General features: G+C 38.8%; 1 protein-coding gene across 1 annotated transcript in view; it reads left to right on the forward strand.

The window, feature by feature from the left end:
* The first annotated feature begins 3,296 nt into the window (after positions 1-3,296).
* The window catches only part of NRDC (nardilysin convertase), an 853,803-nt gene continuing 844,588 nt past the window's right edge, over positions 3,297-12,511 (forward strand). The window contains exon 1 of the mRNA XM_044086887.1: positions 3,297-3,561. Within this exon, the coding sequence (XP_043942822.1) occupies positions 3,413-3,561 (149 nt within the window). The 5' untranslated portion in view covers positions 3,297-3,412. The remainder of the gene's footprint in view (positions 3,562-12,511) is intronic.

The following is a 12,511-nucleotide window of genomic DNA, read 5'->3' on the forward strand; positions in this document are numbered from 1 at the left end:
AGATAGCAGTAAAAAATGGTCTAGTGAAGTTCTTGGTCAGATGATAAATCAGTCATTTAGTTGAACAGATGTCATATTATTCAAGGTGTAGTTATCTATATGACAAAAAGCCTTGTTCAGCACTAAATGGAGAATGCAGAAAATATGGATTGCTTAGCCATTTTTTTCTAGAATGTAGAAAAATAAAATAAAATAAGAAGTCCACATAACAGTTTTTCAAATGACTGATGCAAATAAAATTGCTGCCTATTCAGCCTTTGACTCATGGAGTTCTGGAACATACTTGTTTGTAAATGAAATTGACGTGTGTAATGCTTACTGTTTCTGCAAAGTGGACACAGTATTACTGTGACATCCCTCATCTGGACCAGTAATCAAGGAGCCTCGATCCTCACCACTGACACTGGTGAGGGATGATCATTTGGAAGACAAATAGATACACACAGTAATTTTAGATGTAACTCTCTGCACCAATCACAATTTCCCTTAGGAGCACACAGGGAGAACACTCAGTCATTAAATAGATATGTTTAATAATAAATAATAAAATAAAAAACATGAAAATATTGAATACCAATTTACAATAAACACCACAGTTTCAATTCACAGGAATATAAAAACAATGCAGATGGAAAGATTTAGACATATACAGAAAACCAGTATTTAACAAGTCTCACTATAGTTTCCTAACTAACTGAAGAATTACTGTTCTCTAGCTTACTAAAGCAAGGCAAGATGAATTGGATGAGTGATCTTTGTTGTCAGGTTCCCAAAAACAGACTGCTGAGTGTTAGCCTGTCTTAGGCATAGGCCAATTAGGCGGCCGCCTAGGGTGCCACTCTAGTAGGGGCACTTTTCCAGTATTTATTTGGTGTAGGTAGACCAGGATGGGGGTGCCGGGTAGTGTGGTGGGGGGGCGCCATGGAGCCCTTTTGCCTAGGGCACCAGTTGACCTAAGGCCGCTCCTGTACTATCACATCTCTCACTAATATGTAAAATAATTTCAGTCCTGGCTATTGAATGTCATCAGATCTGGTCACCTGAATCTGTGGTTCCTACACTACCCCCCCCCCCCCCCCAGTAGAAGCTGAACCAGAATGATTAGAAGAAGCTGTGTTGTGCTAAAGAAACAAAATATAAGCCAGGTTTTGCGTTGATGTCAATCACTCGGACATAAGGCTACCACCTGTCCCTCTTAGCAAGGGGTAGTCCCTCTATGGGCATTTATGTCCTGCTAAAATAATAATAATAACAAAAATGGCACATCCTTAGATTTTAGGACAAAAAAAACTAATTGTTTTTATAGTTGCATTAAACAGTTATGTTGTATCTGAAGCGCCTAAATGTTATAAGAAATAGAGTGAGCAACAATAATAAGCATTTATTTTGACAAACAAAGTAAAGTTATGTACTTTGTACTGGATGTGAGTATGTTCTGTCCTACAAAATCTCACATTTTTAAGAAAAAATATCCCACTGGACATTTGAAAAGGCGGCAACGCTAATCAGACAGGCACATTCGTGATTAAACACGGTTTCCTTAAGCCTCCAGCTTGTAATGACGATGAGCTAAATTTGTTCACCACTAAGAACGATAAGAGTAGGATCCCAGACTAGACATTGCATCTCTGGCTGCATTCAGCCCTGTGAGAATAAAATCTTTATGGCCTACATCAAGTCATTTAATTTCAAGCTATTTTCCCTAAGGTAAGCTTGGCTGAGTTTAACCTCTTCTCTTCCAGTATCCTCTGTTAACATATACATTTCAGCAGTTGCCACAATACAGCCTGATATACGTGTATATTTCTTTTCTGTTCAGCAGGACCCACCATTGATACATTCTTAACACAAGCAGCTTTACAAATACATTATTAACACAAAGCATCTGTACAAATCAGTTTGATAAACAAATGCCATAAAATTATTTACGAAACTCCAGCTAGCAATGCTGGCATATGTTACACACGCACTGCCCTGCTCTCTCTGGCATAGCTGGCACTACCTCACATCATCACAATTACTTTATTGTCACTATTTAAAAAAATCATTAGATTGAAATATTGACACCAGTGATAATGCAAAAACATTGACAGCGCATAAGTGCAAATCCTGAATACCCAGTGACTTGATTACGCTAAGTCCAGTTTTCTCCGTTATCACGTGAAACTGTTACTGCCACTAAATATGATAAAAGTAAAACGTTTTTAGCTATTGCTGAGCATATCTCCCAGCTGTCCGTGACATTATTTCGAAAAATTCTTAGCACGGAATACATAGCATACCATACCAGAACGTGGACTTTTTAAGACTCAAAATAATGAGCATCCCATTCCTCATAATAAGGTTACTTGACGGTCATGAGTAGTAATAATGGTTTTCTATCAATTATTTTTATCTTTTCCCCTACTAATTGAGTTGTGGCTGAGATGATACGCAAGAGATCCTATATGTTACGCAGCTGCATAACTTTCTGACAGGCAAATACACTGGTGCAGTCCAGTAAACTGTATTACGATAATTAATGACTGTAATATAGTCACATATTCTGGACATGAAATAACACCAACAGATCGGAAGAAGCTGTGCTGTGCTACGGAAACAAAATATAAGCCAGGTTTTGCGTTGATGTCAATCACACGGACATAAGGCTACCTACCACATGTCCCTCTTAGCAAGGGATAGTCCCTCTTTGTGCATTTATGTCCTGCTAAACATAATAATAATAACAAAAATGGCACGTCCTTAGATTTTAGGACACAAAAATCCTAATTGTGTTTATAGTTGCATTAAACAGTTATGTTGTATCTGAAGCGCCTAAATATTATAAGAAATAGAGTGAGCAACAATAATAAGCATTTATTTTGGCAAACAAAGTGAAGTTCTGTACTTTGCACTGGACGTGAATATGTTCTGTCCTACAAAATCTCACATTTTTAAGAAAAAATATCCCATTCCCACTGGACATTTGAAAAGGCGGCAACCCTAATCAGACAGGCACACACATGATTAAATACTCCAGCTTGTAATGACGATGAGCTAAGGTTGTAAACTGACTTAGAACTACTTCTTCTACCATGGTTGTTTCCATTCTATTGGTTAAGCACCCTAAAGTTCCACCCCTTTTTTCTCAACTCGTATTTAAAGGAGTTATCTTTATCTTTTCCGGTTCCGACACGGTTGTAACTACCACGAAGTCCTATCAGAGCTTATGAGAAGTATTCCGTCATCAAATCCTGCCTACGTAGAGCTTAGTTCACCAATCATGTAACGCGTACTGCACTAGTTCGCCAAGTCAGATCTAATGATGGGTGGACTTAGGCAAGAGGATGCACACAATTCGTTCTTTACGTATGGGAACCGGAGTAGGTAGTACTAGGTTTTTCTCACTAGTTTAGGGTCTTTCACAGTTGCAATGCCAGAAAGAAAGAAATTGTCGAGTCCGTGTTCTTTTTCCTCTTGTCAGGATTCTGTTAATGCTGAAACACATGCGCAAGGAAGGAACACCTCCAATGTAGGAGATCAAGATATTGTCAAATCGCTCAACGATCCAAAACAGTACAGGTAAGTCAAGAGTTTGGCAGCAAGATGTGAATTGGTGTGTTGTTGCCTTAATTGCTGAACATCTGCAGTAAATAGTATTTTTGTATCTTTATTATTAAGTAAAGTAGCATTGATTGCCATCCTTTTTTAACCACTGGCAGTTAGCAACCCTTATTAAGAAGATGGAAGACGCGGCCAACTGCCTGGTCGACTTGTTCTAAGTTATTAGAAGTGAAATAAGCAAACACAGTACCTTATTATACTCTGCAAACCGTGCTCAAATGTATAAACAGATGAGCTGTTAAGGTATGAAGAATTTAAAATGAAATCCTGTATTAGGTAATTGGGATGCGAGAAGTATATCGTTCAGCCTCACTTTTGTAGTGCCGGGATGAAGTATGTAGCTCTGAAAAGAACGATCAGGGCTTGTTTTTGCTGGAGATCATATGTTTAAAACTTTTTGTGTTCAAGCTAGCAACCTGATGAGCATCAAGGAGCCTGATTGTAATATCCCATGCAAGTAGTTTTAGCTTCTTGAGTATTTGATTTGGAAGACTTTAGTCAAGGTTCTTAATTTGTCTGTTTGGAAACGTGTATATCCGTTTGTTTTTCATGTTATTAATGTTTAAAACAGGAAATCTAGTCTGCAAATTAGTTTTTTTTTCACAATTGCATTTTAGATGCATTTCTCTTCCAAACAGAACAGGATCCTGCATTGCCTTTTTGGAAAGACTCTGGGCATCTTTATGAGGACTCTTTAAGATTCTGGGTATAATGACAGCCACAATCCATGGTGTCAAGCCCTGATATTTCTCTTGTCATGAATTTCTGCCGTTTTTCTAGTTCTGTTTAAATGGCTTATGCAGAAACTGCAGTGTTCTGTTCAGTAATAGGCTGGGTGAATTATTGAACTTTGTAAAAATTAGATCATGTTACTGAAATACATTATACTGAGAGAGATTTGTTACTGTATTATATGTATATTCTCTATGTTATCATTTGTTGTAGAAGTAATTATGTTAATCAATTTGTATTTACCTCCATTGTTATATACAACTATGTTTCCCAAATGAATGTTACTAAACCGAGAAGATGGGTCCAGTTCACAGCCTTTTGGGATGCTGCTGGTTAGCAGGTTGATGTGATAAATAACCTTCTTTCTTTGACTAGTTGTGCCTTGTTGTTCATTGGCTTTTGTTATTCAGTGTATCTAGACCCTCTTGAAGTATCTTTTGTAAAAGTAACAGTGTTGCCAGGTTTGCAATTAGCCGCCTACCTTTTGTTGTCCTCTGCTATTTTTTCCAATTGAATTAGTGGTTCGGTCGGTTGTATGTAGGATACTGTACAGTCTAAAAGTAAATGTGGAAGCACTGTACCTGGAGTCTCATCTCCTGATTTGTATTTTCAAGGGCCAGATGTTACTAGGTTTTGGAACTAATCACAGATGGGTAGCAAAGTGTCTGTCTCTCTTCCCCACCCCCAGAAAAAAAAAAACTTATTGTTTATTTTGGGTGAAGAGAAAGCTTTTGCTGGGGATTTTTGAGAATTCTTGGATAGGGCGATTTTTAGCATTTGTATTCCCAAATAGTATAGTAGTTCATAAAGAAAATATACAATGGATTGGGGCAAAAAATAAAGCTGAGATTAATCCTTTCTGAGAACATTGGAATGGCTCGAGGGAACAGGTGAGGAAGTCCTCTTCCCCCTCAGATTTTCTATATACTTTTGCTAAAACAAGATGAGGAAGTTACAAATTCGTGGATATAATTTTTTATGGTAGCCAAGAAAAGCTACCTTGGTTTGCTGATATCTTGCACTTGACAAATTCTGAATTGAGGTGTTGTGGAATATTTTAACAGTTTCGGTATTTATAGGGTTTCAAATAGATGAAGGTAGAACATAGGATATAGCTTAAAATTCTGTATCTACATATGAATTGGTTCAGTGTTACTAATATTTATGGAGATGTAAAAGATGAAGGATATAGGCATCTGAATTAAGAGGACCCTATTGTAGCAGTTAAGGATATGTGGAAAGAGACCAAGCAGAAAAGTATTTAAAAAGATCTGAAACTAATTGACAGGGCTAGTAAAGATGCAGGTAGTAAAAATGTTTTAGTTGCGTTAGTGCAGTACACAAGTCAGGTATACTATTATCATCCAGAGGAAAACTTGGAACTCCTTTAGACTAAAAAGTTCATGAGATGTAGACTATAATAAGAAGAGTTTTAGTGAGGTCTTAAAACTGATGGAGAGGGGGAGGTGGCCCAATGACTTGGTGTCATTACTTTAAGGAAGACCCAGGAAGTTATGAACAGCTGAGCAGTCCTTCTGGTTGGTCCCATTATTGGTGTTAAGCTTGCAAGCTGTTAATTGTGTTTGGGAGTACACTGGTACTGTGGCTCCTGTTAGTAAGGATTGTTATATATTTTGTTCCTCCAGGGAGTTTTCACTGAGACGCAGACTTCAAAACTTGAAGTTTGTATCCCAGCAGTGTCCCTAAAGAGAAATTCTTCTACTCTTGCTTATGCTCTACATCTTCATACTAGGAACTTCAGGCTCGGGATATACTGAGAAGCATGTGTTTGTACCCATCATATTATCCATGAGGTTATTAAACTGCTTGTGTCAGATGTTCTGCTTTCAGTATGTCCTGATATATTCTCTACAGGAAATGCCTAATCATGAGCTTAATGTAGTCCTCTGCTTCCACAACTTCTGCTGTCAGTAAGGTAACTTGTTCAAATGGCATGTGATGCAGATGACAAGCCTGCTAAGGTAGGAAGTTTCAGCATAACCATGTTCCTGCACTTATGGTAACAGCAAAGCATACTGTATAGAGTCTGTTTAAGAGACTCAGGATTTTTGGTTCAGAAATGCATCATTCCATTTGTTGATGATGTCATTGTCTTTAACAATGTTGTCTCTCTCTGCCCTTGAGTCTTGGTCAGAAGTTGATGAGTCCTTCAAATGAGTGAAGGAAAAATGGCAAATACTTCATGCTACAGCTGTGAAATGTAATGCCTCAGTTCTCATTAACAAGGAGACAAAGGACTCTGGAGATCATGGTTGTTCTTGACACATGTAGCAGCGTTGGTGGCTCAGCTGGTAATACACTCACTTACCTTTAATGCTGGAAAGTCTGAGGGCTGTGGTTTCTGTCCCCTGTGCCAGGTGCTAGAGTGAAGTTTGCAGTACTGCTACAGGTCTCATCCTTTAGATGAGATGTTAAACCAAGATCCCATTTGTCTGAGTTTGATGCCACAGATAGGTTCATAGGTAGTTACTAAGCATATAGCTTGAGACCATTCAGAAGCCTAGCCCAAATTCCTAATTGCCCCAAAGCAAACTAACTTGCTCAGGGTCACACAGTGGACAAATGAAAGCTGAGGGTATGTAACAGTGGACAAATGAAAGCTAAGGGAATCTAATGTTTACCACAGGAGGTTTCTTGTATACAGCTCATAGTCTTTGCATACACTAGCTATAAAATGGAAATGAGGTTGAACTGTAACTTTGAAAACTGAAATAAACAAGTTGGACTGACAAATGTAGTGGAAGACAAGATTAAGAACATTTTGAATACAATTTTATATATAAAATGGGTTCTTATGCTCAACATTTTTAAATACTTAAGATGTGGTAGGAGTAAAGGCATATAAATTGATAAACTGTTTGTAAACTTTATTCTCAAACAAAATGGATTATTGATGCATCTAAAAATATTATACAAAACAGTTTGATTGCACAAAGTGGGTGATAACCTGTCGTAGTAGTGTACGGGTAATTTTAGCTACTGAAATTATTATATTGAAAGACTATGGAAACTGTATCCAAACAAAACACTGGGAGGAAATGGAATTGGGAATAATGACCTGACAACACTTCAGCATTAACTTACAGTACTGTTATGTCTTATTCATTAAGTAGCTTAAGTATGGGGAGATTCTTCAAGATAGGAGTTGTGCAGTTATCTTTAAAGGGGAATAGGACAAACCCAGAATTGTACAGGCCCATAAGTTTACTTTCTTATTGTGGAAAAATGGGGGAGGAGCTTATTTTGTATAAATTCTTGTGGGAACTGGAAAGGTTGGGATTTGAAACCATATATCAGCATGAATATGTTGAAAATGGTTCTATAATCACCTGTAAAATTATGTTCTATAACAGTATAATGTCTGTAAATGAAAAAACTGTGCTGTGATGTTATTTGTTATAGACTTAACTTCAGTGTTTTGTGTAGGATCATATCAAAGGCTGATCAGTAAATTGGATGATGTGATATTGATAGTCATGTGACTTAGAAATGGGACATGGAAAGTATCGTACAACAATATGACTGGTGAAATTCTAGGTTAAAGTCATGGCGTCCACAAGGTTCTATTATAGGCCCATGCTTGGTTAGACTGTATCTTCAGATCTGTCTTTTTTTTACCAAAGGTCCTCTTCAGTTTGTGTGCATATTACTTGAAATGGATAAACTAATTACACTTATTACATATAGAGCATATCTGCAAAAGAACTTGACTAAATTGATCATTATCAAAAACGAAGCATATGAGATTTGGGAGATATAGGTTGAAGGATGAATATTCAACACAGCATGCAGTGATTGAAACTGTATAAGGGCCTGTGTATATGAGTAGATCAGTATTTGAGTTGGTTAATTATGGTTATAGAACTTTAGGGTGTATACAAAGATGTAAGTCTAGGAAATCAGAATGATGAAATCGCTGTAAGATATATTAGACCGAAACTTGAGAATGTTTCCAAACGGGAGTAAACTGGAAAGAGTATAGCAGAAATGTACCAAAGACATCCATAGATGTGAACATTTGAAGTATCATGAAGGATTGAAATACTTGAACTTGCACAGCCTCTGGAATGTCTTTTCCCCGGAGGACAACAGCAGTCATCCCTCTGCATGAAGGGGGGCCATCTACTGACCCAGGAAATTACAGACCCATGGGTTTGACTAGTCTTGTATGTAATGTCATGGAAAGAATAATCATGCACCTGATAAATAATGACATGGGAAACCTCCACACTGGATCTGACCCATTTCAACTTTATTAAGGGCTGCTTATGCCTACAGAATCTGTTGGATATCTTTGAGAAAGTTATTGAGGCTATGGATAAGGAAAAAACTGTACATACCGCCTACCTCAACCTGCCGCCTACCTCAACCTGACCAAGGCATTTGACAATTCACTACTCTGGTATTATAAACTGACAAAACTGGGTATAAATCCCTACATCACCAATGGGTAGCCAGTTGGCTCATGGACAGGACACACGTGAGTAAAGTGGGTGAATCCAGAAGCAGCAAGAGACAGGTTACTAGTGGATGCCACTGGATGACCAAGTTACTGTAAGCTGGGGGCAGTCTCTGAATCCTTCAACGATGTAAATATCCTTCATGAGTGTCTAGATCAGACAAATACGTTGCGCCAGAACCATGGCCTAAAACTAAATGCAAAAAAGCGTCATCATACCCTTTGGGAAGTCAAATACTCTTAGCTAATTACACCAATAGCTCACCCCACAAGAGTAGACTCTGAGGCTGCTGAACTCTAGTAACTACTATGCTCCATAATGGCCATCTGCGTCAGTAGAAACTGTAAAAGCTTGTCTCAAAATGTGCATAACCTGGTTACCAGTCTCGTGCAATATTCACCATGACTGTAACTTATAGGCCATCCAGGGCAGTAACAATGCAGTAAAATGTTTCTTCTTTCACTGCAGTGCATGTTGCGAATCCTTAAATTAACCATAGTACAATACTCATGTCGCTGTGCAAGGGTTAACCAAGTAAGTACCTGTACAATGCTAAAGTCTCGTGCAAGTAAGTGTTCACTTCGAAAAGTGTTAAAATGTGTTTCCAATTATGTACAATATTAGTGTATTTACCTGCATGCCATGATGTAATAGCTAGGTTTTGTATTTGTAAATGTCTGAAAACAGTCTATATGTTGTCTGCACATGGAGTCCGAAGACATGTAATTTCATTCAGGTTTTGCACTTGTGTGTTTTCTGAATGACAAAGTTTACTTTGACTGTTTTGACTTGGACTCTGAGGTGAGAGATCTAATTACACAGTCTGAACATTGACCACCACATATCCACAGTGGTGCTTCTTTCCATGTGGCACAACTTCTAAGTAAAGGTATGGTATCCAGAGACGAGGAAATTATAGCCCTGTTGTACTCCACCCTCATTAGACCAATAATTGAGTACACTGCACCATTTGCAATGTACTTGTCTATAGCAGCTGGAGTGATTTCGGAGGCTCCTCCCAAAGAAAATACAGGGTGTGAACATGTCCTTTGCCCGTAGACTAAAAGTCCTACCCTTTACTCTCTTCCCTACTGAATATTAAGGAGTGACGTATAGCTGACCTACAAAGCACTCTGAAATCCAGCCCGATGGAGCTGTTACTCATCCACAAGTCACAGTAAAAGGGTTACCCTGATCTAGGGATCTAAATGTACTCAGTGATTCGAGCAAAACATGCTGGAGAGACAGATGTGTGTCTTGGAGATTTCCACGTTCTTTGGAACAGACTTCTATTCACATTGAGCAGAGCCCTTCCCTGGCCCTCTTCAAATGCAGTTTGATCACTGGATGGGGAACTGCAAATCCACACCTGGGGTAGTGCCTATGACCTTTATGGACAGGGGCGATAAGTAAGATACTCAAGATATAGGCACAGATCCATGACATCCTGCCCATAGGGGCCATATCATATACTGGGTTAAATTCGGTTATGTTGGTTAGAGTTGTAAGGACTCATAAGACGTTAGCCAAGTAATCTCCTATGAACCTGTGAACCAGTGTCTCGTATAGATATTTTATAAGAATTTTTCAGGTATAGAGGACACTTGAAGACCACTGCATCTGGGAATGTTAGGTTGTCTACTTTTTGATAATCCCAGTAGGATCATAGGAGATTACTAGGCTAATGGTCTTGGGGCCCTTACAATCCTAGCCAAGAGTTTATCTCCAAAAAGAAACCTCAGTCAGCACCTGTCGCCCCTGTCAGAGGGACACAGGTGGAACTCCTGGGCCAAATTTGTGGTTTCTCATCCACTCATCAAGGTAAGGTTGCACTTGAAGAGGGTCAGCGAGGTACTCTGGTATGGGAAGTCTATTCCAGAGACTGGGCAGACTCTGGGAGACCTGTCTACAGCAGGTTTTGTTGATTAGATTCAGGCCTTTCAAGCCTGTAATGCATGAGGAGTTGGACTTACAGATATGGAGCATCTCTACTAGGGCAGGGTCCAAGATTGCCTTGTAGGCAAGACACAAATCACCCCTAAGAAATATGTATGATACTGAATAGAGTGATAGTGATTTGAGCCTGTCAGCAGAGGACAGGTGGTGGAGGCCATGGATTCTCTGAGGTATTTCAGTAGCCTTTCCAGTTGGTGCAAATGTTTGAAGAGGTACATTCCAAATGTAGAAATTTTATAGGAATGAGACATGAGCTAATTGGCTCTGAGCGAGTAGCTGATACATACAATAGTTGACAAAACTAGTGCTATTTTAATATAATTTGAATTTTCTGTAAGGTATGGTATCCAGAGACGAAAAACTTAGACCCTTGTTATGGAAATAACTGTTTTGGTATATTGTTAGGCTAGAAGGGCATTACCACCATTCCTGAAATATTATTAATATGTTTGCTTCTATGTATATATCTCCAGATTCATAATGCAAGACAAAAAAAAAAAAAGAACTCCTCCATTTTTTTTTTTTTTTACAATAAACAAACAAAACCCCAGTACCACATAATAGCCAACTACTGTACCCCCATGACAAAAAAGTTGGGCATCTTGGCAAATTGATGTTCATCACCGTAGAATCAAATACTATTCTCTTGAGTGACTTAACTATCCCTCTGTTCACTGGGGAACCTACGCCACGACAAACAGTCATGCACAGAGATTCCTGGATTTTCATTAATGCTAATGCTTTGGGTTAGCTAGTCCAATCTCAGTGAAAGGATCAAAAATATTAGACCTAGTTTTTGCAAATATAGTTACCCTGTGCATAGAGCCCACAGTTACCAAATCACTGGTAAAACCTTACCATTGTGTAGTAACATGCACTCTGGGTGTGAGATGCGGATCACCTTGAAATCCCTCCCTCCAGCCTCAGAGATGACTCGAAGGGAAGTCTTCTCCAGCTAACTAATAACCTGATGAAATTCAAACGCCTTCTATACCTAGATAATTTTTCACAGAAATTCTACTCCCATCGCCAAGCCAGCATTGAGGCCTCGGTCCCCATTATATGGAAATGTAGTACATTTTAAGAACAAAACCATTCAGTAGAATCCAAGTATTAACAAACAGTGAAATTAGAGGAACAAATGCTAACCAGTAAAAGCATCTGTTAGGGAAGAGCTCAAAATTATCAGAGCATAGAAAGAGAAGTCCTCCAAGAGCAAGTGTAAATGGTGAATTGACACATATGCTAAGGGTAAATCTAAAGCCTTTTTCAGGTATGTCAGGAACCCACAATATTAACCAGCAATGTTTTGTGTTAATCAAGCTAACACCATGAACTCTACCCCCAAGGAGATCATTGACATATTGGAAGACAAATTCATCTCGAATTAACCCCCATCCCACCCATTGACATATTAGAAGACAAATTCATCTTGAGAATTAACCCCCAACCCTCCCAAATTATGCACAACATGGCAGCATGCGTATGCCACCTGCCAAATGGCCTCTGAGCAAGTCCCAAGTGCTCTCTCCAAGGCTAAAAACACTAGCTTCATGGACCCTGGCAATATGCCTGGTTGTTTTAACTCCAAACACTGCTTGGCTAACTTCTTATTACGTCTGTTTTGTCTTGTCAGTTTCTCTCTGTCTGCACTGGATTCCTGCCAGTAGCATGGGGAACTGCTGAAGTCCTCCCGTTCCACAACATGTGACCCTTCACTAATCTGGGCATGTGTAGAC

Source organism: Protopterus annectens, chromosome 10.part0, assembly GCF_019279795.1.
Source record: "Protopterus annectens isolate FY-2018-M chromosome 10.part0, PAN1.0, whole genome shotgun sequence".
Lineage (NCBI taxonomy): Eukaryota > Metazoa > Chordata > Ceratodontiformes > Protopteridae > Protopterus > Protopterus annectens.